Source organism: Vanellus vanellus, assembly GCF_965231255.1.
Source record: "Vanellus vanellus genome assembly, chromosome: 32".
NCBI lineage: Eukaryota > Metazoa > Chordata > Aves > Charadriiformes > Charadriidae > Vanellus > Vanellus vanellus.
Window position 1 is genome coordinate 198,662 of NC_138937.1, and position 21,322 is coordinate 219,983.

Below are 21,322 nucleotides of genomic sequence, written 5' to 3' on the forward strand. Positions count from 1 at the left end.
CCCCCCCCCCAAAAAAAAAAATAGCCCATAGCAATCGCTCCTCCTTTTCAAAGAGGATAAATCACCCATTTTTTTCTCTATGCAAATCGCCAGGGCTCGGAGCCTGTGCTTGGGGAAAATACAAGTTTTCCCAGCTGTAGGAAGAGGGTTTGTTGCTCTCCTTTGCAAAAAATAATTTAAAAATCAAATTATCACCACTCCCCCCACCCCTTCCTCATCCTGCTCTGTGAGCAGCGGGCGTATTAGAATCCCAATGCGTGGGTTGATTTATTTCGGGGTAGTTATTTTTTTTTCCTAGCAGCAGAGCTGTTACAGCTGCGGAGGACGGAGGAGTTGGGTTGGGAAAAGGTGGATTTGCAGGAGGTTGTGGTTGACTTACTGATGCCGGGAATAAAAGGGACGATTTCAAGCACGGACCGCAGACCCCTCCTGAAATTTTTGCCTTTTTGGTTTATTTTATGAAGCCCCCACCAGCTTTTCAGCCCGCTTCATTTATTCCTCGGTGTTTTGCCATCCTGCTAGAAAAAAAAAAAAAAAAAATTTTTAAAAAAAGGGGTCAATACCGCACACCATCGCAGACACCTCCGCTCCCGACCCCCCCCATCCAAAAGTAAAACCCACCCAGCTGAATGAAGCGAGGGGGGAAGGACGGACGCCTGCAGAAAGACAACAGGGCTGGGGTTTTGGTGGGTTTTTTGGGTTATTTTTATTATTTTTTCCCTTCTCCCCAGGGATGGAGAGCATCCGGGCACTGAGTTTAAGCCCGGTGTGAGTACGGACACCCTGGGAAGCAGAGCTGGAGGGGATGGGAGGAGAGAGGAAGGGAAGGATGGAGGGGGAAAGGGATGAAAATAAAAAAATAAATATATAGGAGCCATTTTCCTCTCCTTCTCCGCATCCGAAGACCGAACCTCCCCGTTACCTGCAGTCTGCGGCTTGGGAGGTGCTGTCGGCAAAGCCCGGAGATGTTTCCCCCCCACTTTTTCCCCCAAAAAAGCCCCTTTCCCCCCCCTCCCCCCCCAAAAAAAAAATAATAGGGCAGAGGGGCTGGAAGGGGCTGTTTGTGTTTGTTGTCCTCCACCGGGGGATGAGAGGGCCACGGTGCGGCGGCGTGACCGGGGAAGCTGGGTCCCTCCAATATCCCGAGCAATAAGAGTTAAAAAAAAAAAAAAAAAAAAAAGGGGAAGGAAGGAAGGAATTTAAAAAAAAAAAAAAGAGGGGAAAAAAAAAAAGAGAGAGAGGGGAGAAAAGAGCTCTGCACAATTGCCAGGGCCCTCTGGCGGCAGTAGCCACGGTGTCTCTGAGCGGAAATTAAAAAAAAAAAAAAAAAAAAAAAAAAAGGAAAAAAACAAACCCACCTTGCAATGTGAAAAATGCTCACTGGTGTACTGGTGAGGTGTTTTTTTTTTCCCGCAAAACGAGGGGGGGATGGTTTTGGGGGTTCGCCTGCTCCTCGGGGGGGGGGGGGGGGAACATTTTCCTCACGGTGGCGGAGCCCCTTTGCAAACCCCATAAATTAAGGACCCCATTAAGGACCACTTTGGGGCCAAAAATCTTAAATTTGGAGACAGGGGGAGGGGATCAGGGGATGTTTTTAGCAAGTGCGGATTGAGGGAACCGGCCCGCTGGTCCGCAGAGATCCTCCCATGGCGGCGGCTGTCCTGATTCTTCACAGTGGGGATAAGGGTCTGGTTTTGGGGGTAAAAAAGGGGTTTTCTGTCAACGGGGGGCATCTGCCAGCAAGAAGCACAGCCCAAACGCGTTTTAAGAGCCCCATAAGAGGTTTGGGGGTCAAAAATGGCCCCATTCCCCCCCCCCCCCCCGCCTTGGGGCCACAGCGGCCCTTTTGGGGGGCTTTGCCCCCTCACAGGGCCCGTCGCCATGGCAACGCCAGCTGGGCCGCCCTCACCCAAGATGGACCCCGGGGCTTCATCCCCCAGGAGCCATGTTGAGCAGAGCCCTTCCTGGCAGCAAGGGGAAGGCCGCGGCCATCTCGCCCCGCTTGTCCCCACCGCCCTCAACGCAGAGGAGGAGGCCGCAGCCATCTTCCTTCTCTCGCCCCTGCCTGAGGACGAGACTGCCATTTTGGAAGAGGGCGGGGGCAGACATTTTGGAAGCGGGCACCGGCCGCCATTTTGGAAGTGGGCGCCTCTCCTCTGAGGCAATCCCCACCCGCAGGCCCTGAATTAACGGGTTTTCACCCCAATTTCTGCCCTCCCTAACCCCATAGTAACGTCTCCCGCAAATATGTCCTCTCCCGAGCAAATTTCACCAGAGACAGTGAGGGAAATTTAAAGAAAAGGAGAGAAATCGCGGTGTTGTATCCTCTATCCTCCTGCAACAAGAGGGATACTCCTGTAGGGACTGTAAATCTGGGGAAGGGCAATTGCATGGGTGCAGGGAGGTTTTTGGGTTATTTTCCCTCAAATTCAGGTTCATCTAGCTGATCTGTGACAGGGTGAAGAGGCCGACATGGTGGAGAGGCCGACGCTGTGAAAACCACCCCAAAATAAACCTCTCTCCCACCTTCCCGCTGGAAAACCCCCAGTTCAGTGACTGCCACCCCTGAAAATTTGTTTTTTTTAAGGGAAAAAAAAAAAAAAGGTCCACAGGAAGCTCCTGCAACTTCTTTTTTCACAAAATTTAATCCTTTACGCGGGAAAACCTGGATGCTGGTTGACAGGTGAGTGAGGCCAGGGCAAAAAAATGTGCCCCTTTTCACCAAACGCACTAATTTTGAGGCAAAATGGGCTGCCTTGGGGGGTTGCTGTGACCCAGGGCAGCTCCAAACCCACCTGGATTTTGTTAACAACAACAACAACAAAAATGGTTTAAAAATTATAAAAAAGCCATGCCAGGCAAGCCACCCACTGGCCTATAGCGCTGTTAAGCCTTAATTATGATTGTGAAGTGGTGATTTAAATTAATTAAATGCTACAGGGGTGGGTTTTGAGCACTCACATCCTGCACCCCCCCTCCCCAGAGCGTTGCTGGTATTGGGGTGAATTAACCTGATTTAGGGGCATCCCTGAAAACATCTGTTTTACTCTAGTCTGGTGGTGAAAACGCTGTTTTCAGGGATTATTAATATGGGATTTAATAGTATATTATAGGGCACCGATGTTTCCCCCCTCCCTCCAGCATCTATAGGGGCCCAGACCTCCCACACACACCCTATAGGGACTGAGATGCATTCTCCCTTCACCCCAACATCCTATAAGGACCCCCCCCAAACACCCTATAGGAACCAATGCATCCACAGCACACCCTCAACACCCTGTAGGGGCCCAGACGTCCCCCTTGGCACCCTATAGGGTCTGAGATGCAACCTCCCTTCACCCCAACAACCTATAAGGACCCCCCCCAACCACCCTATAGGCACCGATGCATCCAACCCCCCAACATCCTATAAGGACCCAAAGATCCGGGCTCTCCCCAGCACCCTATAAGCATCGAGATCCCCCCCTCCCCCCCCCAAAGGCACCGATGCAACCCACCCCCCCCAAGATCCTATAAGGACCCATACGTCCAGGCTCCCCCAGCACCCTATAGCCCCCCCCTACAGCCCCCCAACCCCGCGTGACCGCGCATGCGCAGCCCGCCCCCCCGGCGGGGCACAGACGCAGGCGTCCTGGCTCTCCCGCCTCGCTCGGCGCATGCGCTGCCCCGCCCACCCTGCCCGGCGCATGCGCCTCCCCGCCCCTCTCTGCACAGCACGTGCGCGGCTCCGCCCCTCTCCGCACGGCACATGCGCGGCTCCGCCTCTCTCTGCTCCGCGCATGCGCGGCCCCGCCCCTCCCGGCCGGCAGTCGGGCGGCGGAGCGGCGCGGAGCGGAGCGCGGAGCTTCAGCGCAGCCGGAGACCGGGAGTTGTGGGGGGGGAAGAGGCGGGATGGAAGCGCCGCCCGCTCCCCCCGCCGTCCCGCCCGCTCCCTGCAGCGCGGCGCGCAGCCTGCAGGACGAATTGACGTGCCCGGTGTGCCTGGAGTACTTCAACGACCCGGTGTTGGTGGCCGAGTGCGGTCATAACTTCTGCCGCGCCTGCGTGACCCAGTGCTGGGAGGACTCGGCGCGGCGTCTCTGCTGCCCGCAGTGCCGGGAACCGGTGCCGCAACGGCTTTTCCGCCCCAACCGTTCTCTCGGTAACATCGTCCACATCGTCCGCCAACTGGGCTTGCCGCCGGGCCCCGCTGAACCGCCGCCGGGGCCTCCCGCCCCCGCTCCGCCTCTGCCCGCCGCCGCTCCTCCCGGCCCGCCGGGGCCGCCGCGATGCCCCCGCCACGGAGAACCGTTGCGGCTTTACTGCGTGCAGGATCGCCGGGCCGTCTGCGTCGTCTGCCACCTTTCCCGGGAGCACCGTACCCACACCGTGCTGCCGGCCGAGGAGGCGGCCCACGCCGCAGAGGTCAGTGGCGGGGGGAGGGGGGGGGGAGGCCGCGGCCGGGAAGCCCGTACCGGGTGCTGTAAGAAACCCCCCCGGATTGGAGGGGGGGATATGAAGTAGGGAACCCCTCCCGGGGGCCGCAGTGCACCGGGAGACCACGGCGGGGGCGGTAGGGACCCCCCTCCCCGGGAGGGGAGAGTACTGGGACCCCCTTCCCCGGGATGTCGGGGGGTAATGAGGACACCCCCCCCCGGGGGATTCCTTTTTGGGGACACCCCCCGAAGGATGGGGGATGCAGTAAGGACCCCTTTTTGCGAAGGAGCAGAATAAGGGACACCCCCCCCGCGCCCCGAATTGGGGGGTGCAATAAGGTCACCCCACGGGGTGCGAGTGCCTCCCCAGGGGGGGCAATGTATTTTGGGTGCAATAGGGTCACACGCCTCTCCCCCTTTTGTATCTACTGGTGTCCCCAGCACATAAGGTGCAGTAGGGATTCCCCCCCCCCAATGTGTGTGTCCCCCCCCCATTCAGATGTACCTGTGATGCAGTGAGGATAGTGGGGGGGCTCCCCCCAGGGTGTGGGGTGCAGAATGAGGCCCCACTGCTCCCCCCCAATCCAAGCTGGGCGCTCTTCTATGATGTGGGGCAGGATATAGGGTGCAAGAGGGACTAAATTTCCCCCCAAACATGGACGTTCTCGGAGTGGGGGGCTGACCCCGTGCAGTAGGGACCCTTGTCATGGGTTTAACTGGGAAGATACTGGGCAGGGGGGGTGTGTGTGTCTCTGGTTTCATCTCCTGTAGGAAATAACACCGAGCTGGTATCGCTGGGGTCAGTTTTGTGTGGGGTGTGAGCGCGCAAAATATCCCCAGGCACCCCAAAATCCTCAGCTCCCCCGTCCCTGCGTAGAAATGCTTTTGGAGCGAGCGTGGAGCCTGGCTCCTTGGGATAGGGGGGGTTAATTTTTATTAGCAGCGAGCACGATCTGGGGGCTAAAGTGGAGCAGGAATCCCCCAGGAGTGACTTCCCTCCCCCCCCGCTCCCCAAAAAAAAATAAAACCAGCACAGGGCGGTTGAGCAACGTGACGCAGAGCGAATATGGAGCTCAGCCTCCGGCGGCTTTTGATCTCTGCTGAAACCGCCACAGCGACGAAGGGGAGACCCCCCACATCGGGGGGGGGGGCTCCCTGGTGGAAATAACTATTAATTATTAATAATTAAGAGGCGTGCGAGCCCAGCGGTCTGACCCTGAGCAGCCAGGCCTCGTTTCTCCAGCGGAGTGGAGGAAAACCAAGATGCCGGACGGGGAGCGGATGTTTACTGCGCAGTGGCGGCTGGAGGAGGAGGAGGAGGAGGAGGAGGAGGAGGAGGAGGAGGAGGGTGGCAGTGGCGCAGCAGCCGGGGCGATGGTGGTGGCCCTGGCTAGGGAATTGCGTGACCGTTAAACCGCCACGCGTTAATTCTTGCAATTAGCAGGATGGAGGCAGGTGGCACCACACTCTCTTAGACTGAATTTTGTACTGAAATCGGCTGCGCCGTCCTTGCCGTTTTCGGTGGCCGTGGTCGCTCTTAGCGGGAAGCTGGAGCTCGAGGCGTTGTCACCCCTCCCCACCCCCAAATTTGGGATCCTGTCCTTTTTTAGGATGGTGGCACCTCTAGGCAGGTCCGCTATTGGACGCTGCTCAGGCTGTCGTGATCTGGAGTTATTTTTTCCTCATTAATCTGCTTTTAGGTGTTTTTAGCAACCGGTTGTTGTCCCTTGGGGACTGCTTGCAACCTGTGCCCCAGTTTTCCTGAGCTTTGGTTTTATCTCGTGCTCAAATTCTGCTTTATCGCGAGCAAGCCCCGCTTTGCACAGCCGGTTAACAGCAAAATCTCTGTAGCTTTGTGGTTTATTTATAAAAGATCCGTGGTTGCTTGCCCCCAAAAGCCCCGCTGCTTTCTGTTTAGCGTTGCTAGGAGCCTCTCCGTCTTCCTTGGAGATCAGACAACTTAAATGAGGACAGGCAGGATGGTTTCCAGTAATAAGCCGCTAATAAACTTAAGGAGCGGCTTGGAGGCAGACGGCCCCTCTGTCTCGGTGGGGTTCGGGCAAATATCGGGGCGTCTCGGCCGGTCTACCCGGCTCGTGGCAAGGCTGGGATGGGAAAGCCGATCCCGAGAGGCGCCGAGGCGGAAGGGGTTTTCACGTGGGTGGGACTCGGCGGTTTGCGTTTGCAGCTGCGCTCTTACAGGGAGCTAAAAATTGTCGCTAATTTATTAATCTTTTTTTTTTTTTTTTTTTTTTTTGGCCTTGCTGCCTTTTCTTCGTCCTCCTGTGCCTGGCTCCGAAGTGCTCAGGCTGTTTTAGGGGACGGGGGTTTTTTTGGGCTGGTTGGGGAAAGCTTTTATGGCTTTTTTGGCACGCCCAAAAGTAAGGCTTGAGGATAACAGGGCAGGGGAGGACACGGTGTGGTGATGGCCTGACTTCAGTTTGGGTTCACGGTACTCTCAAGCTTCAATAAAACCCCGTTTGATGAAATCTGGTCAGTTTTAGCAGCAGCGCCGGAGGGAATCCCCCACCATCCTTTTCCTCCTGATCCCAAATAGGAAGGATTCCCAACACATCTCCCTCTTTCTCCTTCCAGGAGGTGCCACAGGAGCATTTGAGCTCCCTGAGGAAAGGACGCGAAGAAGCCAAGGCTGAGAGGGAGAGGCAGAGCGAAGACTTGCTGGTGAGTGCCTCGGGGTGGGATTTTCCCTGAATCCCCCCGCCCCGGCCGTGGGGATATCAGTCTCACGTGGGTTTGTTTCCCCTCTGGGTTCTGCAGAAGCAGACGGAAGTGGAGAGGCAGAAGATCGTGGCTGAGTGCAAGGAGCTCCGGGGCTTCCTGGAGGAGAAGGAGCAGCTCCTGCTGTCCCGTCTGGAGGAGTTAGACAGAGACATCGTCAAGAGGAGAGATGAGAGCGTCTCCCGGCTCTCCGAGGAGATCGCCCAGCTCGATAAGCTGCTGAGCGAGCAAGGAGGAGAGAACGGCCCAGGAAACCAGTCTGGGCAGGTGAGACTTTTGGGATGTGTCCTTCCCGGCCCCAAGGTTGTGATATAGCGGAGTGTACAAACCGGGAGAGTTTGGGGTTGGGATCCCTGGGGACAAAAAAAAAAATCCATTTCCAGGGACCGCAGGGTGCTGATGTGCTCCGCTGGGGAGCAGCTCCGGGTCCGTTAATTCCGTGCTGTCTACGAGTCGGGGGTTTTGACTTTCCACTGGGCTGCTTTTTCAGGTGGGAACTCAAATTTTAGCACAGTTTTAGGATGGGGGGGGTGTGTGTGTGTAAAGTTAGACTTCGTAGCAGTGGAGCTGCTTGGGCTGCCTTTGATACCAAGAACTAAGAAACCTCCCGAACATCTTCAGTTTGTGTCGCTCTCGTCATCACTGTGAGCCCTCGTGGGTTTGGCAGCTTGATGGCAATTCTGGTTTTTCTTAATTTCTTTAAAAAAGAAACGTGTTTGTTTGGGGTTTTTTTTCTCCACCCACACTAAAAAAAGGGAAGAAAAGAACCCCATAATTACAGTGTAATTCTGCCATCTCCACGAGTCCAACCGCGCTCTGCTTTGGAAACAGCTGCTGAGAGCTGATCCCCTCAGCAGAGCGGCCGCGGGGCCGCTTTTGGGGAGGATTTCAGAGGCTCCGCGGTAGAAGAGAGACTTGTACTGATTACTTTCTTCTTTTTAACTCTTTCTCCAGGGTGTTGCCCCGGTTGGAAGCAGGTGAGTGATCCTGGAGCCTTGCTGGGTTAACTGGGAGGTTCTCAGCGGCCTCCTCTGTGCCTCGTACTGGGCAGCCCTAAACTGGACCCAGTCCTCAGGTGTGGCTTCCCAAACGCTGACAGAGGGAGAATAATCCGACGCCAAACGTCTTCAGTACCGGGGCAGGTTTCTTCCCTGCCTCTAGTCTGGAGATTTTATATATAAATTTCTTTTTATTTTTTTTTTTTTTTTTTTTCTCCCAGAGGGAACCTAATATGTATTTCTCCTCCCCAGCTTTGAGAGCTGGATGTTTTGCAAGCCGGAGGCTGGTTTCACGGAGCTGGAGAAGAAACTCAAGAGCTTTTCCCAAAAGAGCGCAGTGCTGAAAGAGGTCTTGCTGGAGTTCAAGGGTGAGCGCTGGAAAAGGCTTTCTTTGAAACTTGGTGCCTCCTAACCCCAACCTAAAGCGGTGGCGCCCAACCTAAAGCGGTGGCGCCCAACCTAAAGCGGTGGCGCCCAACCTAAAGCGGTGGCGCCCAACCTAAAGCGGTGGCGCCCAACCTAAAGCGGTGGCGCCCAACCTAAAGCGGTGATTTGGTTTGAGCCGTGCTCTTGTTCCTTCCATGGGCTTTTGGGGAGAGCTCATTAACGTTGGAGCACCTGCTCATCAAAAAAATCAAAAGCTCCTCTTGCCTAAAAAGCAGCGTATTTCCCTCAGATTTCTGCGTGGAAGTCTGGCGCAGCTGTACCCGGTTGTGTGTTTGGGGGCTTCCCCTAAGGCAGGGCGCGAGATCCCCGCGGGCTCCCCATCTACGAAGGGGATCTAAATTTCTTTCTTTTGTTGTTCTTTTTCTTCCCGCCCCCCCTCAGAGAACCTCCGGTTCGAGCTGGAGAATGACACAGGTGAGCAGGGTTTGGTTTTGGGAGGCCGACCTTCATTTTTGCAAGGTTTAATTTGGGAGTTTCAGCTTCCCCTGGGGGGAGTATCTCGGTGCTAAGACCTTCAAGCCACGCTTAGAGGTCAGGAGAGGAGAAAATTATTGCTGGTGCTGTCGAGGGAAGGGGGGGAAAAAAAATGGTGCAGCTGCTGGGAGAGTCAGTGAGAGGCGCAGTCCCCCGTTTTTTTAGGAAAAATGTGGGATTAAGAGGACTCTCCCGAAGCTGATCCGCTCTACCCGGAGACCTTTGGTCCCGTTGGTGGGTGTCGAGTTGGCTCCTGGGTGGACTTTGCAAATTTTGCGGTCGCTGGTGATAATTCAGGGGTGTCGCTGGCGCCGGGGGATGGACCCCTCTCGCTCTCGGCGGTTTCTTCCCCCTCTGGCAGTGGTTTTGTGCAGCCCTTAAACATGAGGATATTTGTACTCCCTCCTCTCCAGCACTTGGCAGTGACTTAAAAAATGTTCTTTCTGCCCAGAAATTTCTATTCCGGAGTGAGGAGGTGTCTCGGATGGGGCAGACCGGGGGGTTTGCAGCGGAGATGGGGCTCTTTCTCCGATTTAATTAGAAACCTGAACCCGATCTTTGCGTTTTGGGTGCTTAAAGCTTTTGGAGGCCGCTCGTCCGGTGTCGTCCTCGTCTGCTTTGGGGCAGAGACGACGAATCCCCGGGGGAGAGCGGTTCCGAGGAGGGTGGGAGAAGGGTCGTTAGCTCGCAGAGGCTCACGTCCGTGTTTCCCTCTTTTCAGGCGATCTCTCTCTGGACCCGGACACTGCCAACCCCTACCTGGTGCTGTCGGAGGACAAGAGGAGCGTGCGGCTCAGGAGCGCTCCCCAGGAGCTGCCGGCGAACCCCAAGAGATTCGATTATTCCTTCTGCGTGCTGGCGGCGGAGGGTTTCGTAGCTGGGAGGCATTACTGGGAGGTGGAGGTGGGAGACGGAGAGAGTTGGGTCCTGGGGGCGGCCCGCGAGTCGGTACGGAGGAAGGAAAAAATCGACTTTGCTCCGGAGGAGGGGATCTGGGCGGTGGGGTTGAACTGGAAGGGAAAGAATTGGGATCAGTATCAGGCTTTCACCTCCCCGGAGACGCCCCTGTCCCTGTGCGAGAGGCCCAGGAAGATCGGGGTGTACCTGGACTACGAAGGTGGGTGGGTGGCGTTCTACAACGCCGATAACATGGCCCCCATCTTCACCTTCACGGCCGCTTTCACCGAGAAGATCTTTCCTTTCTTCTGGCTCTTCTATGTGGGCTCCTCCCTCTCCCTTTGCAATTGACCCCTCCGGTTTCTTTAACCCTCTCCCAGGTGACCTGCGAGTAGTGCCCGATCCTGTCCGCCCCCCCCCCTTTTTATCCCCTTTTTGCTTTCAGACAACCCCAAAAACTCACGATCGTCCCTTGTTCGCCTTTGGGGTTCACTTTTTTTTTTTTTTTTTTTTTTTGTCGTCGCGTTTCCAAGTTTGGAGTCTCTTTTTACCCCGGGGCATCAACCGTTGAGGGCGGCTGCTTAAAAGAGCCTCTAACGTGGGGTTATTTTCCCCCCCGTTCTGGATACGCAACCCCTTATATTTTATTATTTTTTTTTTCCTTCTGTTTCGTTAAAAGCCGGCTGCCCCGTGGAAAGGGGGACGTAACCAGGGAGGAAAAGCTTACCCCCCCCACCCCCGCCTTGAGCCGTAGCCAAAACCGTCTGTTTTCCTGCAGTTCGAGGGCTAGAAAAAACCTACGTGAGGAAGGAGAGGTACCCACCCCAAATCCCTGATTTCCGAGACCGTTGCTCTGCAGGTCACCTTTTAGCTTTTCCACCCCCCCCCACCCCCTACCCGCGCCCCATCCTCGCTTGCTTTTCCTCCTGGGGGAAAGAGCCGAGCCCGTCTTTTCGCTAGCGCTGAGAGAGCAAATAAAAACCCCCCCAAAACCCACAAAAAAAAAAAAAAAAAAACAAAAAAAAACCAAACCCCAAACAAAACCCTTAGATTTCCTTCGCCGCTTCCCCCTGAGCGTCCGTAGAGCCGAGCGCGGGGAGCCGCAGCCCCGGGGGGGGGGGATGGAGGAGAGGGGGGGGAAGGAAAAAAGAAAGGGGGAGACAGATGATTTTGGGTCGTAACGGCGTAGATTTAGGGAGAGCCACGGACCTGGAGTCTCTGGGGGCGCGCTCGGAATGGTTTTGGTTTTTTTTTTTTTTTTTTTTTTTGAGGGGAGGTGGGGGGGGTTGTTGGCTTTGTGGATATCTCCTGCCGGAACGCCGGGTGGTGTCGTAGGGAAGGGGAAGGGGAGGGGGGGGGGGGAAAGGGGGGAAGCCTTGTTTTTAGGTGTGATCTCGCGCGTGCTTATAAAACCCCCTGCCCGCCCTCGTGTGATCCCGCGATGCTGTTACCGTCTCTTTGCCCTGTCACTCTGTTTAGTGGGGAAATAAAAGTTGCTGTGCAAAAAAAAAAAAAAAGAAAAAAAAAAACCAAAACAACCCCAAAACCCCAACCCTAAAACCCAACAACTCGATTTTCTGCACTGGGGCTGCGGAAGGTAAAAAAAACAAACCCCAAAAATGACAAGTTTGGTCCCAACAAGTTGAGGCACTGTCTCCGCTGAGAGCGGAGCAGAGTTGGGGACGATCTCTCCTTGTCCCCAACCCCCTCCTGGGGGTAGTGGGGGAGTTCAGCAGAGTTTTTTGGGGGAGTTCGGGAGAGTTTGGGGGGCTCAGCGCGGGATGGGGTCACCCAACAATCGCCGCCTCCTCCTCCTCCAAATCCCACCGGCTGAAAAAAAAAACACCCCAAAAAATGGCCCCCACTCGGAGCCTTGGGCTACTGGTGAATTTTAAACTAAATTTTGAATTTTGACTTTTTAAAGGCCGTTTTTGGAGGTTTAAGACCCTCCCCGCTCTTTCCCTGCATATTTTATTTATATATCTTATATATATCTTTAAATTAGCGTTGAGGCAACAGCTCCGTTTTCTTTCAGAGCTGCCGGAAAAGGGAAAGGAATAAAATAAAGTTTAAAGCTTTTAAAAATAAACCCCTTGGAGAGGCAGAAAATAGGGGAGCACCTGGCTGCATCAAGCCCTTCTTTGGGGTGAAAAATCCTTTTTTTTGGAAGTGGAGTAAAATCCTTTTTTTTGGAGGTGGAGTAAAATCCTTTTTTGGGGTCTGGGGAGAAAAAAAAAAATCCCTTTTTTGGGGGTGGAAAAAAAAACATCCTTTTTTGTGGGGCTGGTGAGAAAAAAATCCTGTTATTGGGGGGTGGAGGGGAATATCCTTTTTTTGGGGGAGTGGGAAAAAATCCTATTTTTAGGGGTGGGGAAAGAAAAATCCTTTCTGTGGGGGTGGGGGGAATATCCTTTTGGGGGTGGGAATACCTTTTTTTGCGAGTGGGGGGGAAAAACATCCTTTTTTGGGGGTGTGGGGACAAACACTCTTTTTTTGTGCGTGGCAAAAAAATCCTTTTTGGGGGGTGGGGAGAAAAAAAAATCATTTTGGGGGGGGGTCAGGGGAAAAATCCTTTGGTGGGGGAGAAAAAAATCCTTTTTTCAGGCTGGGGAAAAAAATACCCTTTTTGGTGAGTAGAAAAAAAAAAATCCTGGGGGTGGGGTGGGGTGGGGGAATCCTTTTTTTGGGGTGAAAAAGCCCCTTTTTGCAGGTGGGTGGAAGCCCCTCTGTGCGAGGACACAGCCCTTCTGCTGGCCAAGCACCGACCCCTCTCTAACACCCATGTTTTCCCCTAAAATGGGCTTTTTTCCCCCCAAAAAAGCGCTATTTGAATTCCCTCCCAATTTTTAATTCCTACAACCAGCCCCGATTTGGGATCGCCGATTCCCACGGAGAACTCCATCCTCTCTGCAGCCCCTTTATCTGTGTCACAAACCGTCTCCGAGCCCACGCTCCTGTCCCGGTTTGAGGTAAAAAAACCCAATTTTCAAGTAATTTTACTTTGCGGCCAGCCCAAACCCCGACAGTTTGCCGGGTGGTTTGTTGTTTCCCCCCCCCCCCCCCCCCCCCGATAAAGCTGTTGACCTTCAAAGCCGCGTAAATATTCCAATCCTTCCCCCCAAAAAAAAAAGGCGCAATAAAAGGCAAATCGTGTTTATAGGACTTGGGGGAACCATCGCTGGATCGACGAACGCCCGTTTCCGAGGCCAAAACCGTTAACAGCCTCCCATCCCTTCCACCCCCTGTTGACTTCTTGACCTAAATCGCCCTTTTTTTAACAGAAATAGTTTGGAGTGGGTGTCTTGAGGTGGGCTGCACACACGGAAATCTCACTTTTCTACCTCTTTTTCCACCCACCCCACCCCAAGGAGCAGAGGTGGCCGGCGCAGGCGGGGAAACCCGATTTTACACAAAAAAATAAGTCATTTTTGAGGACTTTGGCGACCTCATGCTCCCTCCTCGCGGCGAGAGGCTGCGGCCGCCTGCGAGCTCGAGGGAAACGCGGGTTTTGGCGGAGAACCTGGGATTTTTTGCTCCTTGCCCATCCCTTGTATTTTTGGCACTGCTGCGCCGCGCCGTGGGGGTCCAGCATGGTTTGGTTTTGCCCCATCCTCTTCTTTGGTCCCTCCTTTGGCCAAGAACTTGAGGATGAGCCAAGAAGTTGAGAATGAGTCCTACTACGAACCAACGCCGTCCATCACCCGGCCTCGGGCTGTGCCCGGATCCTGCCCGATCTCCCCGGAATACTCAACCGATGGGATTTTCTCCGCTTCAGCACCGCTCGCCGAGGTGGCCCCAAGCTCCGGCATCTCCAAGGGTTCCACAGCCAACGTTCTGCCTACCGCCGGGTGCTCCGACCCTGCCCGCGTCCCCGCGCTGAAGTTCAACGGTGGGGATGGCACCGTCTGCCGATGGCCCCCCTCGTTTTGGGGGGGTCCGCCGGGCACTTCGGGGTGACTTTTGCTTTTGTGGGCGGTGACGTTGTCTTTCTTCTCGAACTTCTTGCCGCAGATGTCGCAGGAGAACTGGTAGAAGGAGTCGGCGTCGTGTTTTTTCATGTGCCAGTTGAGGGAGGCTTTCTGCCGGCAGGTGAAGCCGCAGATCTCGCACCTGGGAGAAAACAGAAGGGAATTGGAGGTAAAAGAATTAAAAATAAATTAAGGTATTAACGAGGGAGAAGTGGCCCCGCCTCGTCTCGATGGGGCTGAGCAAAGCCACCGCCCTGGTTAGCTCGGCGTGGCTTCAGCACACCCTCCAGGCAAGAAAATGCATCGCTCTCGTTAAGTCCCAGCTTATTAAGCTTCTCCAAATCAAGCCCACGCCCTGAAGCTGCTGTTGATCAGAAACCTTGAGGCAGAGGAAGGAACTTGGCTCTCCCGCGGAGCACCGAAAAGCTAAATTCGGGTTAAAAAGCGATGGGGAGAAACCCCGATGCCAACCAGAGCGGTCACCGTTGGTGGGACCGGTACTTACTGCAGGGGTTTCTCCCCAGTGTGGATGCGCCTGTGGATGATCAAGTTGCTGCTGGTACGAAAGGAACGGGCGCAGAACTCGCAGATGTAGTCCCGCTTGTCTGTGGGGCAGAAGAAAAGAAGGATTAGGGGCCAATCCACCCTGGAAGAGCCATCTGGGGGGGGGGGGAGGGCTTTCAGGATGTATTTTAGGAGGCGGGATGCTTTCCCAGCGCAGAAACGGAGATGATAAATGAGTAAACGGGTGCGGTGATATCTACCAGGGATGGAAACGCGGGTGGTGAGGACGTGGGTACGGGTCAGCTGTAGCCCAGCAGAGGTGGGACCAGCGCAGGAGAGGGGGGATAAGGAGGCAGATATCCCGCGCTGAAGTGGCCAACTCACCGCTGTGCAGTTTCTCGTGCTCCTTGAGGTGCTTCTTGAAGTTGAAGGACTTGCCGCAGCTGGGCTCCGAGCAGGTGAAGGTCTTCTGGTGGACGTGTTGGTACTTCTTGTGGTGCTGCCGTTTTGGGGAGAAAAAGGGAGAGTAAGTAAAGAGGAGGTCGTCACCGAGAAGCTGTACTTGGAGGAAGCCTTTCAGTGACAACCTCCCCTCTGTTTTGCTCCCTGAAGTGCGTGGTGGGACACCAAGTGACCTCAGGCGTGACAGGGCCAACAAGTCCCGTAGCTCTTATCCGGCTTCGGAAAGCCGTGGGCAATTCAGGTCGCCCAATTCCAGCTTGAGGACAACAGCCAAGATACCCAAAATGGAGCTTGGAGAGGCAAAACTTGACCAATCTGATGGGTCACCAAAGCTCCTGGCGGCCCCAGAAGAGACTGGGAGTGGGAGGGACCCTCGTGCCCAACTCGGCTGCGCCTCCCGGGGCAGGAGAGGTGGATTTAAGCACAACGGTTGCCCTCACGTTCAGGTACTGGCGGTTGGAGAAGATCTTGCCGCAGCCTTCGAAGTCGCACAGGAGGATCTCGCGCTTTGCCGCCTTCCTGCGGAAGGGAAAACCACCGTCAGTGAGGATGAGCAAGGGAGGAGAGCCGGAAAAGCTGCGGCTTTTGGATTCGGTCCCCCTCCCCGGCTAGGTCCTCCTCACCCATCAGAAGCTCAATTTAAGCAAGTAAAGCCCTTCGGGAGGCTCCCAGCAAGAGCGAGCGTTGCTTGCCAAGGGTGTCCCACCACGGAAGGGCTGAACTGGACCTTCTCGTCTTCCCGAGGCGCTGCAACTTCTCGTTCCTCCTCCCTCAGCCCCACGTACCTGATCCTCTTCGGGCCGATCTGGGCCACGTCCTCGTCGCACGGCCGCGCTCTCCTCTTGCAGCTGCAATGGGAAAGAAAGGTCTTGAGTGAGGCTCTTGTCCCCTACTCTTTGTCCCCAAGCGCCGAGCCGAGAAGCTGCAGTCCTCCAACCTCGCCGCCGACGGGTTTCCAAGCAAACCCTACGTTAAAACCATCCTCTGGGCGACCATTTCTCTTTTATTTCTTCCATTTTTGGGGAAGTCAGTATCTCTCCCGTCTCGCGCCGTTAACAAATGCACCTTTCAGACGTTATAAATAGGAATATAATTTTCTTTATTACTCATTACAAAAAGTCTTTCACACGGTTTTGGATATCTCCCAGGACATTTATGATTGCTGTCGAACTCGCGCCAGCCTCGTTTCGTCTATAATTTATCCGCAGCTCCGTGGAAACAGCAGCTATTTCGGGCTGACATCCTGAAATTAAAGAAAGATATGTTAACAAAAAAACAACAAACCACAAAACAACCAAAAAACAGGTGTGCTTTTGCGGGGAGGAGAAATAAAGAGATGGTTTAATAGACAACAACGCCAGACCGCATCCTCTGCGCAGAATAAAAAGCGGGACTGGGCGTCTTTGTCCACAATCTCTTAAAAAAGGTTTTATCAGCCCGTGATGGCATTACCTTTGGGAAGCGAGAAGAGGACCAGAAGGCTGGAGGCTCTCTAAAAATAGTCTTTTATCCCCATTCTTCCAGTTCCTACGACAAAAGAAAGGGAGGGGGGAATTAATCAAACGCTTGTAAATGTGATCTCTGTAACCGAGTTCAGCCTTCGAAAGGGGCAGCACCGACTTAAAACTTGCCCCGGCAAATCGACCGCCGCTTTCATCAGCCACTTCTGCAAATCCCCACCGCTCCTTAGGCGCGCCTTTAGGCACTTTTGGAGGTCTGAACGTGAGGATTTTGAACGGAAAGCGTGCAAGACCCAAAAATATGTTCAGAGATATTAAAAAAAAAAAAAACCACAACCTTTTTTTATTCGCTTTTGGCCTTAACAGGGACAACCCAGACCTAACCCGAACTTTTCCACCCTCCAGTGGAATCGGAGAGCCTGGTGTCCCCCCGCGCTACGTGTCCAGCGAGGAGCAGGGAGAGGAGGAAAAACAAATGCCAGATTTACCGTCGCGTTTTCCTTTGCCGGGACCGGGTTTTCGGGAGGGCGGTCGCTCTTCCAGCGAGTTTGCGAGGCCGGTTTCGGAGCTGCAAGGAGACGGGAAGGGTGTTTAGCACCGAAAAAAAAAAAAGCGGCGATACGGTGCCAAAGTGAAAATTAAATTTATAAAGCGCTTAATGGAGCGGCACGATACTTACGCGGGGTGAGTTTTGGGGTGCGCGTTTTGCTGCCGGCCCCGTCTTTCATAGATGCGTTACAAAGCGGCGTTAGGTGGTCGCTCCGGTCAATCCCAATGAAAAAGAGGGTTTTTTTAACCCCCTCGTCGTGTTAAAAGTGTTAAGAAAATCCAGCAAGGGGACGTCTCCTTGTGTGCCAGACCCAAGAGGCAACGCGCGGCCCATCCTCTTGTTTCAGCATCGAGACCAACGGGTATTTAATACTCTTGCTTAAAGACCCAGCGAATAATCGAGTGAGGATTTGAGCTTATTTAGAACAGGAAAAAAAAGGGAATTTTGAGCCCGCCTGGACGGGAAGGAGAGATTAAAACCGACCCCTCGGCCTCAGCCAGGCGGAGGTAGAGGGCGCGCGCAAATTAACTAATTGTGGTCGTTATCAAGCTGCCCCTTGACCAACACTCGTGGTTGGCAGCGCTGCTGTCGCTACGCGCCTCTTCCCATGGCCTTGAGCTGGGCCATATAGAGCTGGAGAAGCCCCATAGCTATAGGTGGAGACAGGAGTCTCTGTCCTTACGTAGGCGGTAGAACGTATGGATTTTTTTTTTTTTGCTGCTGCAAACCTCCGCGTGAAAGAAGGGCTCCAACGTCCACCAGGGTGGTGGTTAAAGGGGTCTTCAACCCCCGCCCAAGCGGCGTGTCCTCGCTCCCCGCTCGCCCGAGCGCGGGGACCAGCTCCGCGAGAGACACAGCGGATGAAATGATGACTCGTTAAACCTCTCCGGTAGTGAGATCCGTCTGCCGGACCCCCTTCCCACACCTCTGCAAGCTCCAACGCCCAACGAGAGTTGGCAATGCAGCTCTGCCTTGCGGAGAGCGGCACCGCAAGGAGAAGGATTAAACCTCCTTGGGGACGTGCAGCTCATGTCCTGCCCAGAGCTCTGGGCTTGAGCGTCGTTTATTGTTGGGTTGGATGGTTTCCAGCTGGTTTCAGCATCATCTCCCAACGCGCTCCCAAAATCGGTTCTGTTTTACCTCAAACCAGGACACCCCAAAACGCTCGCTCAGTGGCCACAGAGAGATGGAGGCACCTCGGTGCCCGTCACCACACCAACGCGGCCCTCATGACTCACCCGACTCGTCCGCTCTTCTCCTCCGATGGGCTGGAGCTGGTCGGGCTCGGCTCGTTTGGGGGCTGCTCCTCCTTTATGGGTTTCTTACGGGTTTTGGTCTGGCTTTGTCGTCGCTGCGGCTCAGAGTCACTAGGGGAGAAGGCAAGATGGTTCAGATGGTTGGACATGGTTGGACACGGTAGGACATTGGTTGGATGTGTCTGGAGATGGCAGAACATTGGCTGGACGTGGTAGGACATTGGTTGGGCATTGGCTGGACGTGGTAGGACATTGGTTGGGCATTGGCTGGACGTGGTAGGACATTGGTTGGGCATTGGCTGGACGTGGTAGGACATTGGTTGGGCATTGGCTGGACGTGGTAGGACATTGGTTGGGCATTGGCTGGACATGGTAGGACATTGGTTGGGCATTGGCTGGACGTCGGTTGGACCTGGTAGGACGGGGCAAAGATCCTCACCCAGGCAGAGAAACAGTAAAAGAAGATGCATCCCCAAAAGGCTGTGCCCTTTTGAGCCCAGAAGCACCTTATTTAAGCACCATAAGGACATTATTCCCATCTCTGCTAGGGTCAGCTGTAGCAAGACAAGAGTGTGAAACCCGTCTGGACCAGGACGGCGTGACTGGGAGCCTGTGGAGTGGCTCTCGCCTGGTCCCAGTCCATGGGCTCCTTCCCAGCAGCTCTAAGCGCTCCTCACCTGTCCAGAGATGGGTGGTAGTTCTCATCACGTAGGTCATCGGTGTAGGTGAGGTCATCATCCTCAGGAAAGTCCTCTTCCTCCTCTTCTTCTTGGGGCTCAGCCCCCTGCTCCGCTTTTTCCTCCGCTTTCTCCTCCAGGATGAGTGTGCTGCAGGAACACAACGATCAAAGTCAACTCTGCCGCAAAGGGTTTTAATCATGGAAGGTCTTCGTTAAAACGTTGGCTGCCTGTTGGAGAACTCAAGGGATGAGATGGATGGGTCCAAACTTGACCTTCAGCTCTGGACAGCCCAGTTGTACGCTGGGGGAAGACTCATGCGTGCCACCACTCACCTCCCGTGATCTTTTGCCGTGGTCCCGGTCTCCGTCGGCACTTGGGGAGCTGCAAGGAGACAACAGGAGTTGCGGTAAGTTGAAGCGGGGCTGGTTGAGCTGGGACGTTGGGAGAGGCAGAGGAGGGAGGAGGAAGATGGGGGGGACATGAGGATGGAGAAGGGGATGCAGAGGAGCTCACCTGCGTTGCCATCATCACCACCACGACTGCCAGCTCCCGGCTCTTCCCTCCGGTCCCCATCACCGATGGGTGACCGAGATGCTCCCTCCGGTTCAGCTTCGCCCTTCCTGGAGCCGGATTCGGTGGCCAGCCCTACTCGCCGGAGCGAGCGCCGGCGGCCGGTGACCGGTGGGGAACTGCACCCCGAGTCCTCCTGTTGTTCCTCTCCATGGTGGCCGGTTGTCAGGGTCCGCTCCCCCACCGCCCCGGGGACACCCCAGGAGAAGCTGTGCCCGGCCACGCACTCCCACACCAGCTGGGACGCGCTGCCCGGAGCCGGGGGCTTCACGTCGGGGACAAAACCGCACTCTTGACCGTGACCGTGGGACAGGACGACCAGGCGCTGCAGAGCATCGGCGTGGAGAAGGTTGGGCTCCGGCTCAGCTGGCGAAGACACACAAAAAAAAAAAACAGAGAAATGGGTGAAAACCAGCTCCAAACTTTGGCTTTTTGGTGGTTTTCCATCGTGCCAACGACCCCAACGCAGCCAAACCCAAGGAGCGATTCGCCTCCTGCTCGGGGCGGCAAACATCTCCAGGCGCATCTCCAGCACCCAAGAGCTCAACGCCAACGGGGACCCTCTCTCTTCACCAGAAACCCCTTTTGGACCCCAAATAATCGAGGCCCAACGTGGATTTGGGGTGGGAGGCACCCACCTGGGCTCCAGACGCAGCCGTGGGAGCTGTACCTGCGGCGGGAGGAGGGAGAGTGAGCGAGCTTAAACCTCTCTTTTCCCAATCCCGAAGGTTTTTAAAGGGGTTTTGAAGGGTTTTGCAGACCCCCACGCTGACCTGTCGAGGAGGAACTGGGCCAACTGGGAGTGCAGGGCGAAGCCGAGCTGTTCCTTGAGGCGACACCAGCGTTCCAGGTGTCCCCCGATGCGGATGCGGCATTTGCTGCGGCGGGCGTCCAGCTCCCGGCGCTTCTGTCGACGGATGCAATCGGGGGCCCGTTGCCGGCCGGGACGGCCCGGCTCCATGGGGGGGGTCTGGGGTGGGGGTAAGGGGGGGACACAATGACGTTGGGATGGTCAGGTGGGGACATGGGGACACGGGAGGGGGATTTAGGGGCAGTCTGGCTCCATCGGGGGGGTCTGGGGGGGGACATGGGGAGACAGAAGGGGGATATGGCGGTGGGGTGGTCTGGGGGGGGTCAGGTGGGGACATGGGGACACGGAGATGGCCCAGCTCCACGGGGGGGTCTGGAGGGGGGGACATGGGAGGGGTATACGGGGGTGGCCAGGCTCCATGGAGTGGTCGGGGGGGGTCAGGTGGGGACATGGGGACACAGAAGGGGAATTTAGGGGCAGTCTGGCTCCATCGGGGGGGTCTGGGGGGGGACATGGGGAGACAGAAGGGGGATATGGCTGTGGGGTGGTCTGGGGGAGGGTCAGGTGGGGACATGGGGACACAGAAGGGGAATTTAGGGGCAGTCTGGCTCCATGGGGGGGGGTCTGGGGGGGGACATGGGGACACAGAAGGGGGATACGGGGGTGGGCAGGTTTTGTGGGGTGGTCGGGGGGGGGGGTCAGATGGGGACACAGAAGGAGAATTTAGGGGCAGTCTGGCTCCATGGGAGGATCTGGGGAGGGGGGGTCAGGGGAGGGTCGGGGGGAGACATGGGGGTGACCCACCTCCATGGAGGGTTATGGGGGGGGGGGGGGTGGTGTCAGGGGGGACAAAGGGACATGGGGACAGCCCAGCTCAAGGGGGGGGGGGCAGCAGGGGACATGGGATGGGGGACACAGGAGTGGCCCGGCTCCATGGAGGGGATGATAAGGACATGGGGAGAGGGGGATATAGGGGTGGCTGCCCCCCCCCCCCCCCCCCCCCCCCCCGAAGACCAGCTGAAGCCCCGCCTCCCCTCTAGGCCCCGCCCCCACACCTTGGCTCCACGCCCCCAAAGCGCGCCTCGCCCACC

At 55.7% G+C, this 21,322-nt stretch overlaps 2 protein-coding genes and 1 long non-coding RNA gene across 3 annotated transcripts in view; 2 read left to right on the forward strand and 1 right to left on the reverse strand.

Moving 5' to 3' along the window:
- The first annotated feature begins 3,823 nt into the window (after nucleotides 1–3,823).
- On the forward strand, nucleotides 3,824–12,247 carry LOC309682744 (E3 ubiquitin-protein ligase TRIM7-like). The gene is made up of 7 exons (XM_082496862.1): nucleotides 3,824–4,404; nucleotides 7,011–7,097; nucleotides 7,194–7,421; nucleotides 8,109–8,131; nucleotides 8,405–8,520; nucleotides 8,981–9,013; nucleotides 9,795–12,247. Exons 1-7 carry the CDS (start codon nucleotides 3,892–3,894, stop codon nucleotides 10,319–10,321), a joined length of 1,527 nt encoding a protein of 508 aa, XP_082352988.1. The 5' UTR covers nucleotides 3,824–3,891; the 3' UTR covers nucleotides 10,322–12,247.
- An 877-nt stretch (nucleotides 12,248–13,124) lies between these two features.
- Nucleotides 13,125–21,322, reverse strand: part of ZNF692 (zinc finger protein 692) — an 8,979-nt gene continuing 781 nt past the window's right edge. The window contains exons 2-12 of the mRNA XM_082496878.1: nucleotides 20,194–20,390; nucleotides 20,059–20,090; nucleotides 19,364–19,786; nucleotides 19,183–19,231; nucleotides 18,848–18,997; nucleotides 18,153–18,281; nucleotides 15,690–15,752; nucleotides 15,345–15,423; nucleotides 14,827–14,941; nucleotides 14,444–14,543; nucleotides 13,125–14,080 (exon numbers count right to left, since the gene is read on the reverse strand). Coding sequence (XP_082353004.1) covers nucleotides 13,648–14,080; nucleotides 14,444–14,543; nucleotides 14,827–14,941; nucleotides 15,345–15,423; nucleotides 15,690–15,752; nucleotides 18,153–18,281; nucleotides 18,848–18,997; nucleotides 19,183–19,231; nucleotides 19,364–19,786; nucleotides 20,059–20,090; nucleotides 20,194–20,390 — 1,770 coding nt within the window. The 3' untranslated portion in view covers nucleotides 13,125–13,647. The remainder of the gene's footprint in view (nucleotides 14,081–14,443; nucleotides 14,544–14,826; nucleotides 14,942–15,344; nucleotides 15,424–15,689; nucleotides 15,753–18,152; nucleotides 18,282–18,847; nucleotides 18,998–19,182; nucleotides 19,232–19,363; nucleotides 19,787–20,058; nucleotides 20,091–20,193; nucleotides 20,391–21,322) is intronic.
- Nucleotides 13,733–16,799, forward strand: LOC309682760. Its single transcript, XR_014270155.1, has 3 exons — nucleotides 13,733–13,859; nucleotides 13,982–14,107; nucleotides 16,770–16,799. It is a non-coding gene; the product is annotated as an uncharacterized lncRNA (long non-coding RNA).

Coding starts and splice junctions, on each gene's coding strand:
- LOC309682744 (XM_082496862.1), top strand. CDS start 3,892: ATGGAAGCGCCGCCCGCTCCCCCCGCCGTCCCGCCCGCTCCCTGCAGC. Junction 4,405..7,010: donor AGGCGGCCCACGCCGCAGAG/GTCAGTGGCGGG, acceptor TTCTCCTTCCAG/GAGGTGCCACAGGAGCATTT. Junction 9,014..9,794: donor CGAGCTGGAGAATGACACAG/GTGAGCAGGGTT, acceptor CCCTCTTTTCAG/GCGATCTCTCTCTGGACCCG.